The sequence below is a fragment of the Cherax quadricarinatus genome, chromosome 28 (genome assembly GCF_038502225.1).
Source record: "Cherax quadricarinatus isolate ZL_2023a chromosome 28, ASM3850222v1, whole genome shotgun sequence".
In the NCBI taxonomy this organism is placed as follows: Eukaryota; Metazoa; Arthropoda; class Malacostraca; order Decapoda; family Parastacidae; genus Cherax; species Cherax quadricarinatus.
The window spans coordinates 15,173,535-15,200,669 of NC_091319.1; the positions used below are offsets into that span (position 1 = coordinate 15,173,535).

The 27,135-nt window shown below is 39.9% G+C and overlaps 2 protein-coding genes across 10 annotated transcripts in view; one reads left to right on the plus strand and one right to left on the minus strand.

The window, feature by feature from the left end:
- LOC128693337 (ligand of Numb protein X 2) overlaps positions 1 to 27,135 on the minus strand; it is a 581,167-nt gene that overhangs the window by 84,119 nt on the left and 469,913 nt on the right. The gene's annotated exons all lie outside the window — the stretch shown is intronic.
- The window catches only part of LOC128693336 (uncharacterized), a 23,077-nt gene continuing 9,838 nt past the window's right edge, over positions 13,897 to 27,135 (plus strand). Inside the window, exons 1-5 of the mRNA XM_053783002.2 lie at positions 13,897 to 14,033; positions 16,282 to 16,512; positions 21,707 to 21,838; positions 22,481 to 22,751; positions 23,354 to 23,500. Of these exons, the coding sequence (XP_053638977.2) occupies positions 16,346 to 16,512; positions 21,707 to 21,838; positions 22,481 to 22,751; positions 23,354 to 23,500 (717 nt within the window). The 5' untranslated portion in view covers positions 13,897 to 14,033; positions 16,282 to 16,345. The remainder of the gene's footprint in view (positions 14,034 to 16,281; positions 16,513 to 21,706; positions 21,839 to 22,480; positions 22,752 to 23,353; positions 23,501 to 27,135) is intronic.

Here is a 27,135-nt window from a genome sequence, read left to right on the forward strand (position 1 = left end):
AGATGTAGCATCATGATAAAAGATAAACAAGAGATATGTGACAGATAAGACAGCAGGATGACAGATAGCCAATCACCGAAAAAATTCTGAACAACAAACGCCATTGTGGGCAACCACAAAATTCTTCTTCTTTTCATTTCTTGTATTTTGTATAACTGACCAATGCCTCCCGCAAATTTGGAACCGGTCACACTAGTATTTTTCCATGTATAGATCATGATGTATCTTAGTTGCTGCGTTCAAGGACATACAGTTTGACTTCACTCGTTCCCAATAATTTAGGATTTGACTGAATTGATGAAAGTTTTATTTTTTTTTGGAGGGGGAGGAGGGGTGATATTCTCCCTACCTTAAACTGGTTTTGTTTGGAAAGTACTAGTTGCTTCTGAGTATCATCTCTCGCTTCGAGGTTCTTATCTATTCTAATATTTTCTTTGCAGATTCGATGATAATTGTGATCCTTCAACGCAAAATCTTTCAACATCATTACACATAGGTGTCAATATTTCTCCTCCGCCTTGTTGAATGGCTTTTCTCGTACACTGTGTTCGTTTTTTAGTTCTTCAATTTTCCCACAGCAGAGTATCTGAAATTTATCCTCGCTGAACATCATACTGTTTCCTGTGTGCCGCTGGAAGACTTGGTTTATGTCAGCTTGGAGATTTGCCGTGTCCTCCGTGGATGCCGCTCTCATACATATTCTAGTATCTTCTGCAAAGGATGATACACGTTTGTAGTGGTGATGTTTGCGAATATGTACATTTCTACACGTATATATGTACATGCCTTTATACATGTATAGAGGTACGTACCATTATACAAGTATACAATACGTAATAAGAGTACTGTATGCACTTTTATACAGGTACCTTCATACAATTATGAGTACGTCTCTTTATACACGTATATGAGCACGTACCTTCATACTCTGCGACCCGTTATACATCATGATCAACAACGCACGTAAACAAATACGCACGCGCGCACGTAAGCGATCGCGAACGGTGAATTCATTTCCCTGCTTCACCAACAGACTGAAAGAGCTAAATAATTCTCACACCTGTCGATTCGCTCCCAAAAAGAAAACGAACAATTGCCCAACTATCGAGAGTATAGGCAGCTTCTATAGATTGGCAAATTCAGCTGAATTACTGTCTTCGTATTCAAATACATCAATGTAAATGTTAGGAATGTGATTCCAAATATTAAAAAAGTAGAAATTTTATATAGTCTTAACAGACCTAATTTCATATATTATCGTATTCTACCACCTACCATGACATTACGATTTCCTCTACCTACCACCACCACCCAAACGTGACAACAATTGCCCTCACCTACCACTACTATCGCCACCATGGCTACAAAAGCCATAGTCTATGGCACAGTAACATGTTTGACGATATCTTCATCGCCTTACTGATGTCATTCAATACCCCATGCATGCAAGACATCCCATGTGATGGAATGTGACATCTTATGTTCTCCCCACTATGTAACTATCATACAGACTAGTACATCAGCATCCTGCGGATAATATTTTGCTTAAAAAATATAATTACAATAATACTGTACGACGGATAAGACTTTTACCAACAGACGACGTACAAGATTATCAACAACGGAGAACGGACGTGTTACTAACGGGTAAGACTGTCATCAACGTGCTTGAGAGAGTTTAACGGAAGACGGTTATCTTAGGGATATGTCAGGAGACTCATGACTGATATTACCCCTCTCCCTTAACTACTACTCTCATTCAACTAACCTTCCCCTTTAAATCCTCTTTCCTTAAATCCCACTCTTTCACTTCTCTCTCCCGCTCCCATTTAACCCCCTTCCATCATCGCCTCCTCCCTTTCAATTCCCCTTCTTTAATTCCCCCTTAATTTTATCCCTCTTCTCCTTTAATCCCCTTTCCCTTATCTTCCCTTCCAGCTTTCCTTAGTTTAACTCCTCTTCAATCCCTCCCTTTATCCCTCCTCTCATACCTTCCTTTATCCCTCCTTTTTACCTTCTTCCCTTTAAAGGTAGACAGAAAGGCGAAATGGAAAGAGAAATGTAGAGAGCGGAGAAAGAAAAAAACTGTGTAAGGGTATCAAGAACTGTCATACAGCTCACACTCCTGCTCACACTCCACTACTAACACCCTCACACACACAACTGCTGAATGTCCAAGCCCCTTGCATACAAAACCTCTTTACTCCCCTCTCACCAAACTATCCTAGGGTAATCCCTACTCTGCCTTCGCTCCACTACAGATTTATACATCCTCCAAGTTATCATATTTTGCTCCATTCTTTCTAAATGTCCAAACCACCTAAACAACCCCTCCTCAGTATTCTGAATAATACTTTTAGTTACCTCGCACCTCCTCCTAACTACGAATTCTCTGCATAATATTTACACCAGGCATTGGCCTCAGATACAACATCACTGTTTCCAGCCTCCTCGCTGCAACATTCACAACCCATGCTTCACACCCATAAGAGTTGGCACCACTATACTCTCATACACTGCCCTTTATTGCTTCTATGATAACGTTGTGTCTTCAAAGAAGCCTCAATGCACCGCCCACCTTCCCCCCCTCCCCTCAATTCTATGGTTCACCTCGTCTTTCAAAGACCCATCTGCTGGCAAGTCCACTCCCAAATATCTGAACACATTCAGTTCCTCCACACTCTCCTTCCAATCTTTCATTACCTATTTTATTTATCCTCATCACCTTTCTCTTTCCTATGCTCACTTTTAATTTCCTTCTTTTACATACCCTTCCAAATTCGTCAACCAACCTTTGCAACTTCTCTTCACAATCTCCCCAAAGCGCAGTGTCATCAGTCAAAAAAATGCAACTGGCAACTCCCATGTTGTTTTAGATTCTTTATCTTCCAATCCCACACCTCTCCCCAACACCCTTACAACCCTATCTATAAAAATATTAAACAATTATGATGACATCACGCATCCCTGTCTAAGGCCTACTTTTACTGGAAAATAATCTCCCTCTCTTCTACATACATTAACCTGAGACTCACTATCCTCATAACTCTTAACTGCTTTCAGTAACCTACCACCTATTCTATACACTTGGAACATCTGCCAAATTGCTCCCATATTCACCTTTTCATATGCCTTTTCTAAATCCATAAATACAGCGAAAACTTCCTTACCTTTATGTAAATAGCGTTCACTTACATGCTTCATTGTAAACACTTGGTCTACAAATCATCTACCCTTCCTAAAGTCTCCTTGTTCACCTGCGATCTTGCTCTCCGTCTTACCCTTAATTCTTTCAATAACAACACTTTACCTGGTATATTCAACAGGTTTATTCCCTTATAATTTTTATACTATATTTTGTCCCACTTTCCCTTATACAAACGAACTATGCATGCTCTCGGCCAATCTTTTGGTACTCTCCTCTCTTTCGTACATTTACTGAAAAGAGTACCAACCATTAACAGCTCAAAATATTCCCATCATCCCAATACCTCCACCTCCCTATCTAATAACTCCTCTTTTCTGTTTTAAACTGTTAAATCCATTCGTTCCCTAGGCTTTCTCAATCTGTTAATCTCACTCCAACACTTTTTCTTGTTCTCAGTAAAATTTAATAGAACCTCACCCACTCTCATTTCTCTCCTGTTACACTGTCTCACTACTCTCTTGACCTCTCTTTTACTCTCCATATACTCCACCGTCCTTATATCACTTTTGTTTGTAAAAACCCCTCATATGCTATTTCATTCCACCATTTGCTTCTCTTTCCTCCTGCACACACACCCTTCTATATCCACAAACGTCTGCTGCACACTAACACTGCACTCTTAAATCTACTCCATACTTCTTCAACCTCACTACCTGTACTCTCATTAGTCCATCTTTCTCTCAATAGTTATTGATATTTTACCCTAACTACCTCCCCTAGTTTATAAACTTTCACCTCTCTTACTCATTGATGGTATTCTCCTTATACCCCATCTACCTCTTACTCTCACTGCAGTCACAACCAAAAAATTATCTGATATAGGTGTTGCCTATAAATATGCACATCCAGAAGTCTACCCATCAACATTTTATCCACCAATACATAGTCTAACAAACTGTTATAATTTGTCTCAGTAGTAGTAACGTAGTAACCAGTTACCAGTAACCAGTGTCCGTTGACTCACGACCAACCGTCTTGAGTCACGTCTTCATATTGTGCTGAGTTGACACTATTTCAAAACACCCACTATGGGGTACTGGGCAGACCGGCGAGCCAGTATATCGAGTGGTAGCAAGGAGATAGGTAACGGCTGGCAGGTCTCTCTCCACATATCGCCAATATACGTATAACAGCCTACGTGAGTATTTCTACCCTAATCCACGTATCGAACTCCCACATGATAAATGGTGTGCAGCGGTGTGGAGCGTGGATTTACGTTTTTAAGGGTAATTCAAGGCGTTAGAAGGTTGTTTGTGTGAGTAGCGCCAGGGTCAAAGGTGAATCTCCAGCCACCAGACTACCCTCACACACCACCACCAGCCAGCAGCAGCCGCCTACTCCCCTCACAGCTTTCATCCTGCAAGCCTGTTGCAGCCGTTTCAAGCTTCCTGGCTTAGTTCGTGTGCTAATTGCTTCAATCTCCGAGGGGTTGACCCGGATTTTGCAATTAAGCCAGTCAGTAAGCCAGACTGTGGAAGTGAACGCCAGTCAGCCTATCATCCAGCCTGTCTCCTGTCATCCAACTGCTCCTCCGTGCTTTGTGCATCGTTACACGTCTTCCAGTCATCCATTCTCGTGGGGTAAGCCAGTCAGCCAACCCAGCTTCTAACCCAGCTGAGAGAGAGAAGTAAGCCACGCAGTAAGAAGTAAGCCAAGCTCCTCTGAAGTATTGTTTATATCGCTTTGTGCTTCCTGTTGGATGCTAAGAGTGGTTTTCACCATTCCTGTGGCATAGAGTGGGTTAAACCATCTGTGGGTGAGTGGGGCGCGCGGCAGCCTCACCGTGCCCCCCCCCCCACCACCCCCCCACTCTCCCACCACCCGGGGTGCGCGGCAGAAGCATCCACCACCACCACCACCACCACCACCATATACCTGTGGTTGTTTGCACCCTTGTACCGGGTCCTAGTACTGTTTTGGCTCACATAATTGGTCAAGAGATTGTAGCTGGTGCCAACGAGATAAAGCCAGTTATGTGAGTTCGCCTAGAAAGCACATTTCTTCATGACAACAGTGAATGTAGGAGGAGGTCAAATCACCGCGCGGGACACCAGGACACCCGCCCTCGTCAGTACTCACCGTCCGTCTCCTACTCTCGACTTCAGTGATAATTTTTTGAGACATTTTCTTGCATTTAAAGACATTTGCGTGTGTGAGACATTTATAGTAAATTTCTTGTGTACTCTAAACCTTGTGTTTTCAGTGTAAACGCAGTATATTCTTTGACTCATTATTTTTCCAATATTTTTCAGTGTTTTCACTTATCTTATATTTTTCTCCTGTGTTTTTTCTTATGCTACTCCTGTCTGTAGTAAGTATTATTGTGTAGTGTACCAGTCAGTCACTCTGTGTGAAGTGATTCATTTTTTTTTATTGTATTGTCATTGTATTTCATGCAGTGATATTCACCCCAGTATACCAAATTTTCCATTTATTTCTATGTGTGTCATTTTTTTTCGTATGCCAACAGTGTCTCATTCCTCTAATTTTTTCGCAGACTGTGTACCATTATTTTTGCCAGCAAAATTTTTGTCGTATCAGTCACAGCAAGATTTTTGTTGTATCAGTCACAGCAGGATTGTGTTGTAAGATTATATTTAAGAAGTGTGCTCCGTCACTGTAAGTGTTATATTCCCTGTTTTGTACCTGTGTTTTAATTTTTTCATATTTTTATATTCTTGAACAAATTCACTCTTGATGCAATTTCAATTACTTTTAACGTAAAGTGTTTTTCTTACTCTGTTTGAGTAAATTGTTTTGTCTAATTTACAATTAAGAGTTAAAGTGTTCAATCAGTTTATTTTTTTTTCTTCATAATTTTAATTCATTATTTTACCTGAGTTTTCCCAGTGACACTTTATTACTGCAGTGATTATTTCTATACTTTATTTTGTTGCACTTGTTCTGAAGTGAATTATTTTGTTGAACTGTTCTGCAGTGAATTCTTTTCTTTTATTGATATTTTGTGCATTATATTTTAATTTTGTCTATGCATTCTTAGAAAATACTTAAATTTCCCAGTTAACAATTTAATAATTTTATTTTATACTTTCACATTGATTTAAAATTTTAATTAATTAATTTCTTTATTAGCAAGAGTAAAGACAGCTCATTTTGAATTTAATTCAGTCTCCAGTAATATTTTTACTTGTATATTTCAATGTAAATTTTTTTTTTTGTCAATAGTCCTTTAAATTGAGTTTTCATTCCTCTTGCAGTGTATTTAAATATTATTCTGCAGAATTAGTTGTATATCTTTTCATTTCAATTCTAGAATTTTATATCATTTTTATTGTTCATTATTTTTGCCTTATTTGTTCTCGTGTTACTTTGCCATTATGTCTCACATACCGTCAAGTGATACTTTAGTGAATGTCGACACTCAGACCTCTCAGGCTACTACTGCTGGTCCTGTCATCAGTCCTCACAGTTCCTTACCGACTGACAGACCGACTCAGACACCGAGATATTATAGTTATACTCGTGATTCCCTTGATGCGTTACCTTTATTCAATGGCCATGTACATAGTCTTGAAGCATGGTTTGCAGCCATTCGTTCTCGTGCTAGTGCTCTAGCTGAAGGTCCTCCTTCAGAGGAAAGCCTTATCAGAATTGCTAAAGAAGCTCTTTATCGATCTCCTGCTGCTGTTCACGTTGTTGATCTCCTTGATATGCGAGACTTCAGGAATCTTACTAGGTGGTCACAATATGAGGAACTGATTCGTTCTTTCCTTGTCCCAGTAAAAACAGCTGATCCATATGTCGTTCTTAGGGAACTAGTGAATGCTACACCCATGAGTACTGAATCGTTGAGTGCATTTGCTGTTAGATTAGATAAACTTTTATCATCATTTATCAATGCTGTCCAATCATCATCTTTTCTCTCTGAAGAGGCTAAACCATTTACAGAATCAATTGCTAAAATAGCAGCTTTTGGAGCAATTAAAGAACTAATGCCACCTGCTTCTGTGTGTGCTTATGAGGCTGATCCTCCAACTGTAACGATGGAACCACTTACAGCCTTAAATCATGTACGTTCCTTGTGCCCCCAGGGTACTTTCCCTTGTATTAAAAGTAATGTCACAAATATGCCTCAGTCTGCACCACCTCTTGTTTGCGCCACAGAGACAAATCGTAGTCGTCAACCATCTCAGAGATCATCAAGAACCAGTGTACAGAGTCGTTATACACCTCGTAGTATTCATAGTACATTCAGTAACCATAGTCGGCGGAATTGTTACAACTGTGGTTTCCGTGGACATATTGCAATTAATTGTCCTGATAGTTATCCTAAGAGACGTCGTACTGATGATGAGTACTCAGATCTTCCTTACTGTACTTATCATAGAATACATGGACATGACACATCTGAGTGTAATGCTCTCTATAACCTTCAGTACTCTAGATCTTTCCGTGGTCGTTCCAACCGCAGAACCCGTCGAGGTAACAGATCTCGTGGTTTTCAAAATAACCAGAACCAGGCTCATTCATTCAATTCTCAAACTAACCAGAACCAGGCTCGTTCTTCCCAGTCGGGGGAATTCGAGCGCCCCAGTCAAACCGCCCCATGGTGACAGTAGGTGATAATGAGTACACCATCCCCGTTCACAACTCCTTTGAAGCCTTAAGCAGTCTCGAGAATGACAACCCTGCTGATGATGTTGCTTCACATGTCTCTGACACAGATGATTTTGGGGATGGAGTAGAACAAGTCTTTTCTGATGAAAATCCACCTTTTTGTTTGCACATAACTTCCAATGCAACCATAGGCCCTATAGTGCAAGCATCTGTTTATAATGCGCCCGTTCAATTGTTCATGGACTCTGGTGCGCAAATCAATATTATTAGGTCTAGTTTGTTTAAGGATAAGAAGTTACGACATGTCCTTCTCGTAGAACCGACTCCTGTGTCCTCCCTTAGTGGAGTATCTGGTTCTCACCTGCGTGTCCGAGGTACGACTGCCCTAACCTTTTCTATCCAAGGTAGAGACTTCACTGTTTCCTTCCTTGTTGTCGACCAGATTACTTTCCCTGGTGACCTTCTACTGGGATTTGCTTCCATGCGAGACTTACGCATTGTGCTCGACCCTTATCGATGGCATGCACAAATTGACGACTTGATCGTTCCATTCTGGGGTTACCAGCTTGGATCAGAAATCTGTTATACTGCTGCAGAGTATGATGTACGGATTAAGTCCTTACAAGCTAATGCATTCTCCAGTAGCGTACCCAAGCGGTCAGGCACTGGTAATTCTGTCACTCCCATCAGTGTTCCACCTATACCTTCAGAATTGCAGGATAGTCCGATGCCTCAAGTGTCCGAGGACGCTCAGATTGCCTTGAGTGCTCAACCTATCCCTGCAATGCCTGCTAGTTCGAGTAGTAGTTTCTCCACAGGGGACGCCTTGTCGGAAAACAATTACTTGCAACTAGTAATGCCATCTCTTGTTGATGTCACATGCCGTCTGCAGAAAGACGTTTCTGTTGCGGCTAGTGCTCTCACTAGAGTGTCTGTAGTTGTTCCTAGTGTTCCAGATGGTGATAACGTCCTAGTTGACAGTGATTCCTGCAAAGTAAAAGGTCTATTTGTTGAACCATCCTTACATGTTGTAAGAGATAGTAAGATCCATTTCTACCTGGCCAACACTTCTGGTCACAGTGTTCGCCTTAGAGCAAATACCAATCTTGTTGACCTTGTTCACTATCCTTACCCTGTTCAGGTAGAGGATGAGTTGTCACCTGACCAGTGGGTCGGTGCTATTTCTGCCGGGGAGACCTCATCCACTGCACTGGATCAATCTGTTCCACCAGTTGAGGAGAAAGACTTAGCTCCCACTGACTTCCCAGATGAAGTCAAGCGTTTGTTGACTCTGTTGAACAAACGTCGTAAAGCCATTGCTTTACCAGGTGAGAAGATGGGTATAACGAACTTATTGTCCCATCGTATTCCACTTGAACCTGGTACTAGACCTATCTACATACCTGCGTACAGAATGCCTCATTCACAAGTTGCTGTCGCAGAAGAATTGATCAATCAAATGCTTGATGATGGAGTTATTGCACCTAGCAATTCACCTTGGAATGCACCCTTGATACTAGTACCTAAGAAGGATGGTACTTGGCGTCCAGTAATTGACTTTAGGAAGTTAAACGCAAAAACCATTCCAGATCGCTTTCCACTCCCTGTACTGGGTGATCTTTTACGTAATATTGGAGATAACAAAGTCTTTTCAACCCTAGATTTGTTACAAGGGTTTTGGCAAGTCCCTCTTCACGAGGACAGCCAAGAACTAACTGCATTCTCCACTCCTACAGGTCATTATCACTACCTCCGAATGGCATTTGGATTACGATCTTCCCCTATCACGTTCTCAAGGCTCATGACTAATATCTTTAGAGGTCTCATAGGTAATGCACTTATGGTGTACTTAGATGACGTAATCGTCATGTCTAAAGACGTGGATACACACTTGAAAAGACTTGATGTAGTACTTGGTAAGCTTGAAGAAGCCAATTTAAAGATCAAACTGTCAAAATGTCAATTTTTCAGATCAGAAATTAAGTTTCTTGGTCACGTAGTCACTCCTAGAGGGGTTACGACTGACCAAAGTAAAGTAACTGCAGTACTAAATTTTCCAACTCCCAAAACTGCTGATGCCGTAAGATCCTTTGTGGGCTTAGCAGGTTTTTATAGAGCTTTCATTGCCAATTTTTCTTCCATAGCTGCTCCTCTAACTGAGTTGCTTAAGAAAGATGCTCCTTTTGTTTGGACCTTCCGTCAAGAAAGAGCATTCCAAACTCTAAAAGAAAAGCTAACTTCTGCTCCAATTTTGAAATTTCCAGATTTTTCTAAGCCTTTCTATCTGACAACTGATGCTAGTTCAATTGGCATAGGTGCCGTACTAGCTCAGAAGACCGATGGCAAGTACAACGCAGTTGCATTTGCTAGCCGAGTCCTTACAAAGGCTGAACGTAATTATACAGTAACTGAGCAAGAAGCTTTAGCAATAGTATGGTCTTTAAAGCACTTCCGAGACATTATTTATCAGTACTCTGTTCATGTCTTGACAGATCATGCTCCACTGATACCCTTATTCCAGAACAAACAACCTACTGGAAGGTTAGCTAGATGGACCTTGACTATCCAAGAGTTCAATCCCACCTTTGAGCATTTACCTGGCAAGTCAAATGTAGTCGCAGATGCCTTATCGCGACATGTTAGTATAGTAACTGCAGACCCTCCATTTAGTGCTGAAGATGTAAAGAATGCTCAACGAACAGATCCCATGTGGTCTGGTGTGATTCGATTCCTGCTCCAGGAAGATCTTATTCTGACTGTGAAGCCACCAGCACCCATCAGTGACTTTCTCATGAACCAAGAATTACTGTATCGAACAGCCGAGTTGGGTACTCCTAGCAGAAGAGTATACCAGTTAGTAATTCCACAGTCACTAGTGAATGTAGCCTTACAGCTAGTTCACGATGTACCAGGTGTTGCACACCCTGGTATGGATCGTTCAGTAAAACAAGCCAGATTGAAATACTTTTGGCCTCGTATGGCAACTGATATTTCTGAGTATGTTAGGAAATGTAGTGTCTGCATGCAACATAAAGGCAATGCTAATGGTCCTAATCCAATCCAAGTGTATCCAACTACTAGCGAACCTTGGGAAAGAGTTGCGCTAGATTTGTTAACTAATTTCCAATGTTCCCTCCAAGGTAACAAACATCTGTGTGTTATGGTAGACCATTTCACCAGATATTGCGAGTTAGTTCCTATTGCAGATAAGACTGCCGAGACAGTAGCTAAAGCGTTTAAAGAACGCATTATCTGCAGGCATACCACCCCTAAGTCCCTAGTAACAGATAATGGAGGTGAATTCTGTAATGAAATTCTTGAAAATTTGTGTACCTTGTACAAGATCACTAAATCCACCATTGTTCCTCATCATCCTGCCAGCAATGGGTTAGCGGAACGAACCAATAAGAAAGTACTTGATGTCTTGAGAGCCACTATCAATCCCAACAGTGAAACTTGGGATGAAGTTATACCTGATGTGCAGTGTGCTATAAATTCTGCTTACAATGTTTCTATAGGTGACACTCCACATTATGCATTGTATGGTGTAGATAAACGTTTGCCTTATGAGTTGTTATATTCTAATCCGAAACCAAATTACAACCCTGATGATTTCGTAGCAACTCGTACCAGCTTAGCTCAAAGTGTTTTTAGAAGAATCCGTGAAACACTTCATAAATCAACAGCTGAATTTACAAGAGTCGCAAATACTCGAGTAAAGCCATCCAAAATCAAAGTAGGTTCGAGAGTTATGCTGACTAATTTTAACAAAACGTCTGCAATGCCAAAGCTTGATCAAAGGTTTGTTGGTCCTTATCGAGTAGTTGAACATATCACTGGTAATAAGTATAAGGTTAGAGAGATTAGTACTGGTCAGTATAAAGAATCGCATTTGGATCATATGAAGTTAGTATGTGATGATAATGATGTTCCAACCCAGACTAATGTGACAGACTCTGACAATCCTCCTGATCCTGTACTCTCTTCCTCTGATACTCAGTCAGACGATCAACCTGAATGTCGTTATTCCCTACGTACACGACAGGTATTGAGAAATCCTCAAGTATCATTTGTAACTTCCAATTCAGATTTGCCTCAAATACAGCATGAGTTAGCCAATGCTACAGAGTTTGATCCTCCCAGAGATGACACCCATTCTGCATATGCCAATCTTACCCTAGCAGAGTTGGGGTTAAATGTAAATAACCTGTATAGATGAATAATTACAGTATCAACTTATCAGTATTCAAGAATTTTTTTTTTGTGTTCATGTTCTCTCCGCATTCTGAGAGTTAACAGTCTAGATTTGCGTGCACCGAATCTGCCTTTCTGTTAAACACTCTTTCTTTGTATATATTCCTTCCTCAGAATCCGTAGATCACACGAATACAGATCGATCGATCAAAATTTTTTTTTTATCACTTGTAATCTCAACGTAGAGTTCGTTGTTCATTTGTTGAGTTTTAAGTTGTACTATAGTATACCTTGTATTGCATTACAGTTTCAGTTACGTAAGCTTTCATTCCAATGTTCTACTTATGTATCTATAATGTTTCATGTTGTGTACTTTGACATTGTATAGAATCAGCCCAAGCCGTATACCTGCCATCTCTAGTTTGTATTAGTTGTATGTCGGGACGACATACGTTAGCGTCGCCGAGCTCTCAGTAGTAGTAACCAGTTACCAGTCTCAGTAGTAACCAGTTACCAGTAACCGTCCGTTGACTCAACGACCAACCGTCTTGAGTCACGGTCTTCCATGTGCTGAGCTGACACATTTTCAAAACACCCACTACTGGGTACTGGGCAGCCGGCCTAGCCAGTGTTACGAGTGGAAGCAAGGAGATAGGTACGGCTGGCAAGGGCTCTGTCCACATAACAGCAATTATACGTAAAACAGCCTACGTGAGTATTTCTACCCTAATCCACGTATCGAACTCCCACATGATAACTCAATGGATCAGAGAATACCTGACAGGGAGGCAACAACGAGTCATGGTACGTAATGAGGTATCACAGTGGGCACCTGTGACGAGCGGGGTCCCACAGGGGTCGGTCCTAGGACCAGTGCTATCACTGGTATATGTGAATGACATGATGGAAGGGTTAGACTCAGAAGTGTCCCTGTTCGCAGATGATGTGAAGTTAATGAGGAGAATTAAATCAAATGAGGATCAGGTAGGAGACCTGGACAGGCTGGACACCTGGTATAGCAACTGGCTTCTCGAATTTAACCCCGTCAAATGCAAAGTCATGAAGTTCGGAGAAGGGCAAAGAAGACCACAGAGTATAGGCTAGGTGGCCAAAGACTGCAAACCTAGCTCAAGGAGAAAGATCTTGGGGTGAGTATAACACCAAGCTCGTCTCCGGAAGCACACATCAACCAGATAACTGCTGCAGCATATGGGCGCCTGGCAAATCTGAGAATAGCGTTCCGATACCTTAGGAGGGAATCGTTCAAGACACTGTACACCGTGTACGTCAGGCCCATATTGGAGTATGCAGCACCTGTTTGGAACCCACACTTGATCAAACACGTTAAGAAATTAGAGAAAGTGGAAAGGTTTGCGACAAGGTTAGTTCCAGAGCTAAGGGAAATGTCCTACGAAGAAAGCTTAAGGGAAATCGGCCTGACGACACTGGAGGATAGGAGGGTTGGGTTAGGAGAGACATAACATACAAAATACCGCGTGGAATAGACAGGGTGACAGAGACAGGATGTTCCAGGGAGGGGACACACAAACAAGGGGTCACAATTGGAAGTTGAAGATCCAGATGAGTCAAAGGGATGTTAGGAAGTATTTCTTCAGTCATCGAGTAGTCAGGAAGTGGAATAGCCTAGCAAGTGAGGTAGTGGAGGCAGGAACCATACATAGCTTTAAGATGAGGTATGATAAAGCTCATGGAGCAGGGAGAGAGAGGACCTAGTAGCACTCAGTGAAGAGGCGGGGCCAGGAGCTGAGTCTCGACCACTGCAACCACAATTAGGTGAGTACAATTAGGCGAGTACAAACACACACACACACAAACAATAGTCTGAGTAAGGGCTGGAAGGGAACTGGCAACTACAGAGAGCAAGAAGTACACATGCACTAGGGTGCCAGAAGGTCAAGACGGGGAGCCCGGCCCTATGGCACAATGGCAGTGAGAGTGCCTGGGTTCACTTGCACCCTAGCAATAGTCAGTTCTCGTCTCCCACTGGTGTCACCTCCAGCCCTGAGTGTTCTCGTCTCCACCACACTTACTGGTATTACTAGACTTAGCCAGAGTTCCTGCAACTACGTAAATCAGTGCTTCCAGGCCACGATATTTTAAATTGTGCTTTTCCCACAAAAAAAAAAATCGTATAGCTATTAATCTACATTAAAGGATGTATATTTTGTATATAATTTTTAATATGTAATTATTATTTGTTTGATGTATGGGATATATACTGACCTGTTGATGTTTTCGCGCATCATCGACCCCGCTGCCCGGTCACGGACCAGACCTTCTGATTGATGATCTGATCAGTCATGCTGTTGGTGTCGGTCAAGTCCGAAGTATGCATCTCAGTTCGGCTGATCAGGAGCAACTTGGAAAACTTATCAAGTTCCCTCTTGAAAGTAAATGGACACATGCACAATTAATACATTTACTGCGAAATGTAGCCGCAGTAAATTTGTTAATTGCGCTGTGTGTCCATACAATGTATGGACACACAGGGCATACTTGTATAAACGGAGCGTAATGTGTCCTGAAGGTGGTTCATTCTTGATAGTAGCAGTGGTAAACGTAGCAGCAGTGGTAATAGTAGTAACAGTGGAGTAACAATAGTGTTGGGTGAACAGGTAGTAATTGGTAATCTGTGTATACAATCACTTCAAGGGAGAGTGAAAATGGAGAGTTGTGGAGCAGATTTATGGATTCAGTAGGAAACTTTATCTGAAGGCTGTGAGCACCCAGACGCTTGATCAAGTAACGACTGCTGTGAGCGCCCAGAAGCTTGGCCAAGTATCGACTGCTGTGAGCGCCCAGAAGCTTGGCCAAGTAATTATTGCTTCAAATGTCCATTTTGCTGAAGTGTCCCAAGATTATTAATTAGTGGCCTGACAAAGCTGCTGGTGAGCGAAACGTAGCCGCAGTAAATGCCCTATTATTTGCGGTGCCCATTTACCCAACAATAATGTTACTGGTCTTAGCAATAATTAATCAAATACCGTCTTGAAGACAGCTTGGGGGAAGGATCGGGGTTAGTAATTCCTGTTATATTTGAAGGGCCTCTCCACACTGATTTATCTGTGTACTTGCTGCAATCCTGCTTTCCATGTTGGCGACTTTACAAGTGCACTGTTCATCTCTCTCTGGAAATAGGTAGCTTCACTGTGAGATTTGGAATCAAGCCATTCTAGCATTTTCCAAGCATAAATTATTATAAATCTCTATTGTCTGCGTTCTCAATTATTTGTGTGTTTAAATAGATGTTGACAGTGAAAGTTCCCTGTACATTCTCCTGGTCTGCAATTTAGCCAGCCTTACTTAATGGGGCTGTGTACAACACTATTTTATTCTAGAATACAAGTGTATTACTATCATTTCCCTGGCATCACTTAGTACCCTTACTCTCAAGGTTCTTGTCATTTAGTGTATAATTTTCTTTGCAGTTTTGATAGTAACACTTTGGTTATTCCTTGACCCCATTACTGTCCGGCTACTTGGTCATTCCCACGTAACTTGCAGTATTTTGTATTACGTTTTGGAAGGAACTGTAAATTCTGCTGGGACCAAAAGGTCATTGAATGCACTATGCAGTACAAGAGTTCACAGATATGTTTTTTCCACATACGCCAAAACAATCTCCCAATTAAAGGCCACTCAAGCTCTTGAAAACAATACAGTCAGAAAAGGTTAAAATATTCCGCAATAATACATCAACAGTTGAAATTCAGCAATAGGCTGGGAGTTTTACTTCAAGACTTATCAGAACTGTGAGAGCTGAGAGGTGAAGGATTATTAAGAGTGAAATCTTGCATCACTAGAAGACTGGAGGACCTGGAGGAAATATAATCACAAATTATATGATCCTCAGAAACACTGGCAAAGATTGGGACGGATTTGAGATAGGAGGAAACAAAGAATTTGAAGCGAAGTTCAAATAAGCCAAAGGGACATTAGAAGGTAATGAACAAGCTATACAATATAGGCAAGTAAGTAGTGTAAATCATCTCAACACGAGGACTCAAATGTAGATAATATAGCAAAACCGAAACTGGCAGTTACACCAGTTCATCGAAGTGTAAAGTAGTTGGGGGCAAGAGCTAGAGCTGAACCTCAGCAGACAATTAGACAAGTAAAACTAGTTGACTACACCTTTGACAATCACCCACTTCACAAGTATTGTCCACCCAGCACAACCCCTGACCAATGAGAATTTCCCAAGTCCTTACGCTAAGTGAGTTCACTAACTCGTACACACCTATCCCTTCAAATAATTACCTCGCACAACTACTTTGCAGATCTAGTTGGCGGACCTCTGTCAATCCACAACTCTACCTGCAAATTTCAGCCCTAATCACCCTGATGGCCTTGTTAATAACCTTGGCCCTGATGATCGAACTGGTCATCTCGGGTCATGCCAGGACACTGCAACTTAACTACCCACCCCAGAGATCAGCAGAACCGCTAAACGTCTTCCACGGCAACAATCACAACTACGACGACAGCTACGTGTACGACGCTTCCAAAAGGTGAGGCAGAAAGGTTTGATCACATAACAGCATAAAGAGAGCGTCCCTTGGGCGGGTTAGGTTTGTGGATTGTATACTCATGTCTGTTTATATGTCTGCTTGCGTGTGTTTCCTTGCCTGCCTGCTTGTGTTTGCTTGCCTACCTGCCTGCTTGCGTGTGTTTCCTTGCCTGCCTGCTTGTGTTTGCTTGCCTGCCTGCCTGCGTGTGTTTGCTTGCCTGCCTGCGTGTGTTTGCTTGCCTGCCTGCTTGTGTTTGCTTGCCTGCCTGCTTGCGTGTGTTTGCTTGCCTGCCTGCTTGCGTGTGTTTGCTTGCCTGCCTGCGTGTGTTTGCTTGCCTGCCTGCTTGCGTGTATTTGCCTGCCTGCCTGCTTGCGTGTATTTGCCTGCCTGCCTGCTTGCGTGTATTTGCCTGCCTGCTTGCCTGTGTGTGCGTGTGTGTGTGTACCTGCTTGCCTGTTTGTTTGCTTCCCTACTTGCTTATCAACCTGCTTTCTTGTTTCAATTTGCTTAGTAAGTTGTCAGGCAAAAGCGTTAGCAGTGTTGACGAGGTGATGGTGACGGACGTCTACTGTTCTTTGCCTGTAAGCGGTTTTGATGGTTCTTTAACCCTCGCAGCCCGGCCTAAGGATAGATTTCCTTGTTGACTGCCTTGTCAACCAGGCTGCTTTTACTAGCAGCTCTCAAGCTAGCTTATCAACTACCAGTGTTTGTAGCATATACTTGCTCCTCTTCCATCTCCTTCCATCACGCCAATGCAATATTTGTGAAGAATTATTTTTTAACATATTCGGCACCGCTTTTTATTCCTCATTTCATAAACATAACGTCAAAATCTACTAGTAGATGGTGCAAAGAAACGTTTATATTCCGCATTTTGTGTCATCTTTTCTGTCGTTATATTTCCTTTTCTCTTAGTAACCCAAGGTAGCAGTGTGTGCGCGTGCATATTATATTATATATATATATATATATATATATATATATATATATATATATATATATATATATATATATATATATATATATATATATCGTGCCGAATAGGCAGAACTTGCGATCTTGGCTTAAATAGCAAGCCTCATCTTGCCATATAGGACAAGCGAAAATTTGTGTATGCAATAATTTCGCCAAAATCATTCTGAACCTAACGAAAAAAATATATTTCACTGTGTTTGCTTAGTATTAAATTACTGTAAACAAATCTAAAATATATTTAGTTGGGTTAGGCTAAAATAAATTGCGCTCGTTATAATAAGGTTAGGTGAGTTTTCTAAGATTCTTGTGGTGAAAAAATATAAATTTTTACATCAACATTAATGAAAAAAAAATATATCTTTAAACGTATAAGAGAAAATTTCAGAAAGTACTTAATTTTAAATGAGTTCTTGCTAATTGACCAGTTTTACATATTCGGCACGACATATACTTTATATGTATATATATATATATATAATGTATATATATATATAATGTATATATATATATATATATATATATATATATATATATATATATATATATATATATATATATATATATATATATAATATATATATATATATAACTTGCTATTTTGGCTTAAATAGCAACGCTCTTCTTGTCAAATAAAGCAAGCGAAAATTTGTGTATGCAATAATTTCGAAAAAATAATTCTGATCCTAACGGAAAATATATATTTCTTTGTGTTTGTTTATTAATTATAAACTTATCTAAAATATATTTAGTTGGATTAGGCTAAATTAAATTGAGCTTGTTATAAGATTAGGAAAGTTCTCTAAGGTTCTTATTGTAAAAATTAATAATTTTGTACCAAAACATAAATGAAAAAATATATCTTTAAGCGTATAAGAGAAATTTTTAGAAATGACTTAATTTTAAACGAGTTCTTGCTTAATGACCAGTTTTTCCTATTCGGCACGATATATATATATATATATATATATATATATATATATATATATATATATATATATATTCCATTTCGTTACTCTAGCAGCCATTTTATAACATGTCTTTGAACTTTGTTTGATCTCTTCCGGTATATTGTTCTGATGGGTCAAATACTACTGCTTCATATTGTACCATTCGTGTGTATTGAACTAGTTGCACCACAGCCATGCTCAGAGGTTCCCGTCTTCAGCAGTGGTATTAGCGGCATTTTAGCCTTTTTCTTTAGGATACAATCCACGAGAGTCGACTAACACCCAGGTTCCTGAGTGACTGAATCCTGCTGATATTCTCACTGCACTACTGAAGTCTCCCATCCTAGGCTGGCAGATTTCAAAATGTTTGTAACCCATGGAATATGACAGGGAAATATAGCTCGCTTTTAATTGCTACTATGTAACTATCATATAAGGGTAGCAGCACACTGTAGATGTATACAATTTTGCTAAGCAAAAATAAAGGCGGCTTCCTTGCCTCCCTCCCATCTTCCTCAGACAGCCTCCTTCCTCTTTGCCTGCCTACCTCTTTCTCTCTTCGTCTCTGCCAGTTGGCCTGCCTGCCTTCTCATTAAGGTCTTCAATCAATCTTATGAGCATGAAGCTTCATATCTTTCATTCTCTCAGGGGAACCTTTAATTTTACGAGCCACAACAGAGCGCCACATCTTTATTTGTTCTATTTTCAAAGTACCAGAACTGCTTGGTTATTCAGTGCTTTAAATATATTTCGTTTCTATCATTATCAAATTTACACTGAGCTGCTTGGTTATTCAGTGCTTTAAATATATTTCGTTTCTATCATTATCAAATTTACACTATCATTATCAACTTTCTGTCGTCGTGACCACTTCCTTCTACTTCATAAATCAATCACAAAAGCAAGTAAAACTACTGAAAGTCAATTTTGTCACATTCTGCAATCCATATCCATAAGCTGTTCGATGTTATTCAGCTATGTCAGCGAATTTAGACGAAATCGGAAATATCCTCACAATTTATGCAGAAAGATATGTTTTTTTTTTAAACAAGCAAGCACTCTGTAGGGAGAGTGTTTTTTTTTTAAACAAGCAAGCACTCTGTAGGGAGAGTGGCACACCTCCGAGAGATGAGGCCCCTACTCCTAGGCACAAACCATACAAACCTCACCGTATTGTTAAGGTGACATAGCGTCGGTAATGAAGGGTAGATCCTTGTGGTATTCATCACAACGGCCGCTCGAGGGTGTATAGTTGTAGAGATTTTAAGTGTTCCCAACACTTAAGGGTTTAAAAAACTTAACACAGACAATAAATGTGACAATTCTTTATATCTGGGATTTTGGCAGCCATTAAAGGAGGTTTCAGTGGCCAGTTTTATTCCTTTTCCTGTCTTAGAGAATACGATTACTAGCTTGGCATCTCGTATTTAGAAACCTCTTAACCACTCTACTTTGCTAAGTCAAATATTGTGGAAGTATCAGTATGGTGGTGGTGGAAGGTTATAATGGTCGGAAGTGTGGTGGTGTTTTAAGTTGTAGGGTTAGTTGTGAGGCAGGTGAAGATGTGGTGGTGGGAGTGGTGGTGGTGGGAGTGGTGGGAGTGGTGGGAGTGGTGGTGGTGGTGGGAGTGGTGGTGGTGGGAGTGGTGGTGGTGGTGGGAGTGGTGGTGGGAGTGGTGGTGGTGGTGGGAGTGGTGGGAGTGGTGGTGGTGGGAGTGGTGGTGGGAGTGATGGTGGTGGTGGTGGTGGGAGTGGTGGTGGGAGTGATGGTGGATGTGGGAGTGATGGTGGATGTGGTAGTGGTGGATGTGGTGGTGGCACAGGTGGTGGTGGTGGGAGAGGTGGTGGTGGAGGTTGATTGTAGTGGTGGTGGTGTTGTTAGAAGTGATGACTAGATTTTACGAACTCCACCTCTTGTGTTGCAGGTCTGCGGTACTGGGTTGTAATACAAGCAACTGCCGGTAACATTATAACAAGAATTACTAAAAGAAAAAATCGTCAGACTCGGGAATCAACCTGCATGATTTATATGTATAACACTCTGTACAGTTAGTAGGCGGGTATCCACTGTGGTTGTTAGGTAAGACACATATGCAACAGTTAGGTATCTTTATTTCGAAACGTTTCGCCTACACAGTAGGCTTCCTCAGTCGTGTACAGAAAAGTTGATAGAAGCAGAAGATACTTGAAGACGATGTAATTAGTCCATCACCCTTAAAGTTTTGAGGTGGTCAGTCCCTCAATCTGGAGAAGAGCATTGTTCCATAGAATGAAACATATTGTTTCATTCTATGGAACAATGCTCTTCTCCAGACTGAGGGACTGACCACCTCAAAACTTTAAGGGTGATGGACTAATTACATCGTCTTCAAGTATCTTCTGCTTCTATCAACTTTTCTGTACACGACTGAGGAAGCCTACTGTGTAGGCGAAACGTTTCGAAATAAAGATACCTAACTGTTGCATATGTGTCTTACCTAACAACCTGTCGGTATTTTATACCATTTTAATGTTCAATCCACTGTGGTACCCACTGTGGTACCCACTGTGGTACCCACTGGTGGGGTGACGGCTGCGGATATCCCGTAACCTTCTGTCTCCTTCACTTGTTCACACAGTATATCATAATGCCAATCTCACTTTTGTTATGCCTACGTGGCTTCATCAGTGGCATTCACTGGTCAGTAATAACAGTTGTGATATTCACACTGTATATAGGTTACTCACTGCTTGTACCAATAAAAAGGAAATGATGCAAAACACACACAATAAAAAAAAGGTAAAATTAATACACAATAAAAACAACAAACATAATGAAAACACACATCACAAATAAGTACCAAGTTAAAATAACCAGCACTGATAAAAGGCCCGATTAAATTATTAATGTTAAAAGCCTTCGCTGACTTCCTGGAGATCCCTACTTGGAGGGTGCTCCGGGAGTCAATGCCCCTGCGGCCCGGCCCATGACCAGGTCTCACGGATGATCAGGTACTTACATAGGAATATATCCAGTTCCCTCTTGATAAGACAGCTTGAGGCTTATTGGTAATCACCTTTGTGTATGATGGGAGGCTGCTGAACAATCTTGGGCCCCTGACACTTACTGAGTTTTCTTTTAGTATACTCACGTCATTTTCAGGTGTAGATTATGATGCATCTTTCTCGCCTGCGTTTCCGGTAATGAATGTGCTTGACTAAACTTATACTCTCAGTTCTGGTGCATGTGCGTGTTGAATGCTTACGTGTTCCCTGGTGTTTCCTTCCCTGCAGCATGGTGATGCAGGCGGCAGCAGGAGAGAAAGACTCACCCTCCTCCCCTCTCCAGGAAGTCTTCAACGACTACCAAAATTATGACTACTTCTACGGCGACCCTAACTACCATTACGAAGCAGCCGAAGGACGGTTAGTACACTCGTTAAGGTCATTGTGTGTGACACACAAATAAACTATTAAAAATGTATTAATTTTTTCTTTTGAGACATGCAAATATATTATTAAGAATGAACGTTAAATATAATTATTTTTTTTACATCTGAACGCTGACAGAAGACATCAGAACAGCATCTGACCTTTGCAGAACACCATCGTATTAAAGACACACATCAGAGACTGCGGGCTCGCACTAATGTAACGTTATTAACCATCACTTAAATTATCAATTATTTCGCGCTCATAAGTTTCATCACTTGATTTTTTTTTTTTACATTTTAGAGCAATTAAGCGCTATATTTTTATGAGAAAGGGGGAAGTATTAATTCCTGATAATAAAGTACTAAGTGAAGGGGGAAAACCTGGCAGGGCGAGTCCAGTTTCCGTCTGGACCATTAACAGATAGACGAGCTAACCTACAGTACGTACACACACACACACACACACACACACACACACACACCCCGAGCTGAATTACCCATACGGGTTTAGCGCTTCACAGATACATTTCGTAAAAAGTTGCTTGGTTTACCTACACATCTCTTATGATAATTTACTATGATAACTGCTGCTACATTAGTTATCGCTGTAATAACCATTCTGGTTTACCTACAGAAGCACGGACGAGGAGAGTGAGACTCGTCAGGAGTACACTGACGTACCACGTCTTGATGACGGTGATGAGGTTGTGTACGCCACACCTCCTGAAGGCGTCAACCCCGTAGACCAAGGTACTCTGGTCTCTACCACTGTTCCTGAAGGCGTCAGCCCTGTGGACCAAGGTGCTCACCACTCTACCACTGCTCCTGAAGGTGGCCACCACGACCAGGAAGAGAAAACTGGTTCATCTATGCTTCTTAACTGGGTCATATTAAAGTGGAACAAGGTACGTTTGAATGGAGAGGGTGCTAGCAGTGAAGCTAGAAGCGGAGGTACTAGCAGTGAAGCTAGGAGCGGAGGTGCTAGCAGTGAAGCTAGGAGCGGAGGTGCTAGTAGTGAAGCTAGGAGCGGAGAAGGTGCTAGTAGTGAAGCTAGGAGCGGAGGGTGCTAGTAGTGAAGCTAGGAGCAAAGAGGGTGCTAGTAGTGAAGCTAGGAGCGGAGAGGGTGCTAGCAGTGAAGCTAGGAGCGGTGCTACTAGAAATGGTGCTAGTAGTAGACATGGTGTTAGTGTTCGAGTTAGTAATAATGCTAGACATGGTAGGTGGTTAGGTAAGGTTTGTCAGGAAAGAGAACAAGCATGAAAGTAATGGTGCAGGTAAGGGACATAGTGGTGGTTTTAGTGAGAATGGTAGAAAAGACTGAGACTTAGTGATAACCTTGTCATATGCTTGCATCATCTCATATAAAGAATTTGCTTTTATTAAACTTTCTCGGTTAGCCTTTTACAGCGCTAAGAATACAATGTCGTGCCCAATCGTGGAGGTAAGACACAAAGTATAGACAATGAAGAGTTCAATAGGATAATGTGGTCCATCTCTGAACCTACAGGCGAAGGAGAAGGTACTGAAGGTGGTGGGGGAGGTGCAGGAGGTGAAGAAGAGCGTGACGCAGTTCATGTACAAGTTTGCTGAGCTGATGGATGAGGGAGCGCAGTACTGCATCCACAAGTTGAGATATGCAGCACGGGAGCTCGATGTAAGTTGCCCACCTAATATACCTTAATATCTCACTTAATGCTCTAAATTTCAGCTCATCTCTCTCTTTAAAACACACACACACACACACACACACACACACACAATATATATATATATATATATATATATATATATATATATATATATATATATATATATATATATATCGTGCCGAATAGGTAAAAGTTGCTATTTTGGTTTAAATAGCAACGCTCTTCTTGCCGAATAAGGCAAGCTAAAATTTGTGTATTCAATAATTTCGCAAAAATCATTCTGAACCTAACGAAAAAAAATATATTTCATTGTGTTTGTTTATTAGTAAATTATTGTAAACTTACTTAAAACATATTCAGTTGGATTAGGCTAAAATAAATTGCTCGTTATAATAAGGTTAGGTAAGTTTTCTAAGATACTTTTTGGTACAAAATTATTAATTTTTACATTAACATAATTAAAAAAATATATATCTTTAAACGTATAAGAGAAAATTTTAGAAAAGACTTAATTTTAAATGAGTTCTTGGTAAATGGTCAGTTTTACCTATTCGGCACGACATACTATGTGTGTGTGTGTGTATATATATATATATATATATATATATATATATATATATATATATATATATATATATATATATATATATATATATATATATATATATATATATAATGTCGTGCCGAATATGTAAAACTGGTCAATTAGCAAGAACTCATTTAAAATTAAGTCCTTTCTAAAATTTTCTCTTATACGATTAAAGATACATTTTTTTAATTATTGTTGATATACAAATTTTTAATTTTGCACCAAAAGAATCTTAGAAAACTTACCTAACCTTATTATAACAAGAACAATTTATTTAAGCCTAACCCATCTTAATATATTTTAGATTTGTTTACAGTAATTTAATACTCATCGAACACAGTGAAATATATTTTTTTCGTTAGGTTCAGAATGATTTTGGCGAAATTATTGCATACACAAATTTTCACTTGTCCTATATGGCAAGATGAGCGTTGCTATTTAAGCCAAGATAGCAAGTTCTGCCTATTCGGCACGACATATATATACATATATATATATATATATATATATATATATATATATATATATATATATATATATATATATATATATATATATATTTTTTTTTTTTTTTCAACAAGTCGGTCGTGCCGAATATGTAAAACTGGTCAATTAGCAAGAACTCATTTAAAATTAAGTCCTTTCTAAAATTTTCTCTTGTACGTTTAAAGATACATTTTTTTCATTAATGTTAATGTAAAATTTCATAATTTTGCACCAAAAGAATCTTAGAAAACTTACCTAAGCTTATTATAACAAGCTCAATTTATTTTAGCCTAATCCAACTAAATATATTTTAGATACGTTTACAATAATTTTATACTAAACAAACACAATGAAATATATTTTTTTCTTAAGGTTTAGAATGATTTTGGCGAAATTATTACATACACAAATTTTCACTTGTCCTATATGGCACGATGAACGTTGCTATTTAAGCCAAGATCGCAAGTTCTGCCTATTCGGCACGATATATAAAATATATATATATATATATATATATATATATATATATATATATATATATATATATATATATATATATATATATATATACTCGAGTATGTAGGAAATAGGGAAATTATTTCCCAGTAAAAGTAGGCCTTAGACAAGGATGTGTGATGTCACCGTGGTTGTTTAATATATTTATAGATGGGGTTGTAAGAGAAGTAAATGCGAGGGTCTTGACAAGAGGCGTGGAGTTAAAAGATAATCACACAAAGTGGGAGTTGTCACAGTTGCTCTTTGCTGATGACACTGTGCTCTTGGGAGATTCTGAAGAGAAGTTGCAGAGATTGGTGGATGAATTTGGTAGGGTATGCAAAAGAAGAAAATTAAAGGAGAATACAGGAAAGAGTAAGGTTATGAGGATAACAAAAAATTAGGTGATGAAAGATTGGATATCAGATTGGAGGGAGAGAGTATGGAGGAGATGAATGTATTCAGATATTTGGGAGTGGACGTGTCAGCGGATGGGTCTATGAAAGATGAGGTGAATCATAGAATTGATGAGGGGAAAAGGGTGAGTGGTGCACTTTGGAGTCTGTGGAGACAAAGAACTTTGTCCTTGGAGGCAAAGAGGGGAATGTATGAGAGTATAGTTTTACCAACGCTCTTATATGGGTGTGAAGCATGGGTGATGAATGTTGCAGCGAGGAGAAGGCTGGAGGCAGTGGAGATGTCATGTCTGAGGGCAATGTGTGGTGTGAATACAATGCAGAGAATTCGTAGTTTGGAAGTCAGGAGGAGGTGCAGGATTACCAAAACTTGTCCAGAGGGCTGAGGAAGGGTTGTTGAGGTGGTTCGGACATGTAGAGAGAATGGAGCGAAACAGAGTGACTTCAAGAGTGTATCAGTCTGTAGTGGAAGGAAGGCGGGGTAGGGGTCGGCCTAAGAAAGGTTGGAGGGAGGGGGCAAAGGAGGTTTTGTGTGCGAGGGGCTTGGACTTCCAGCAGGCATGCGTGAGCGTGTTTGATAGGAGTGAATGGAGACAAATGGTTTTTAATACTTGACGTGCTGTTGGAGTGTGAGCAAATTAACATTTATGAAGGGGTTCAGGGAAACCGGCAGGCCGGACTTGAGTCCTGGAGATGGGAAGTACAGTGCCTGCACTCTGAAGGAGGGGTGTTAATGTTGCAGTTTAAACTGTAGTGTAAAGCACCCTTCTGGCAAGACAGTGATGGAGTGAATGATGGTGAAAGTTTTTCTTTTTCGGGCCACCCTGCCTTGGTGGGAATCGGCCAGTGTGATAATAATAATAATAATAATATATATATATATATATATATATATATATATATATATATATATATATATATATATATATATATATATATATATATATGTGTGTGTGTGTGTGTGTGTGTGTGTGTGCAAAACAACCACTGTGAAAGGGTAGTGAAATTCCAATCGCTTTCGTGACTACTCACATTGTCAAGGAACGAAAGCGCTTGGAATTTCACTACTCTTTCACAGTGGTTGTTTTGCATATTTTAAAATAATCTGTTTACTGTGATCTTATTGCATATATATATATGCATATATATATATATATGTCGTGCCGAATATGTGAAACTGGTCAATTAGCAAGAACTCATTTAAAATTAAGTCTCTTCTAAAATTTTCTCTTATACGTTTAAAGATATATTTTTTTCATTAATGTTAATGTAAAAAAAATTTAATTTTGCACCAAAAGAATCTTAGAAAACTTACCTAACCTTATTATAACAAGAACAATTTATTTTAGCCTAACCCAACTAAATATATTTTAGATTTGATTACAGTAATTTAATACTAAACAAACACAGTGAAATATATTTTTTTCGTTAGGTTCAGAATGATTTTGGCGAAATTATTGCATACACAAATTTTCGTTTGTCCTATATGGCAAGATGAGCGTTGCTATTTAAGCCAAGATCGCAAGTTCTGCCTATTCGGCACGACATATATATATATAAATTATATATATATATATATATATATATATATATATATATATATATATATATATATATATGCAAATCAACATTATAATCTCTGTAAACTGTTAAT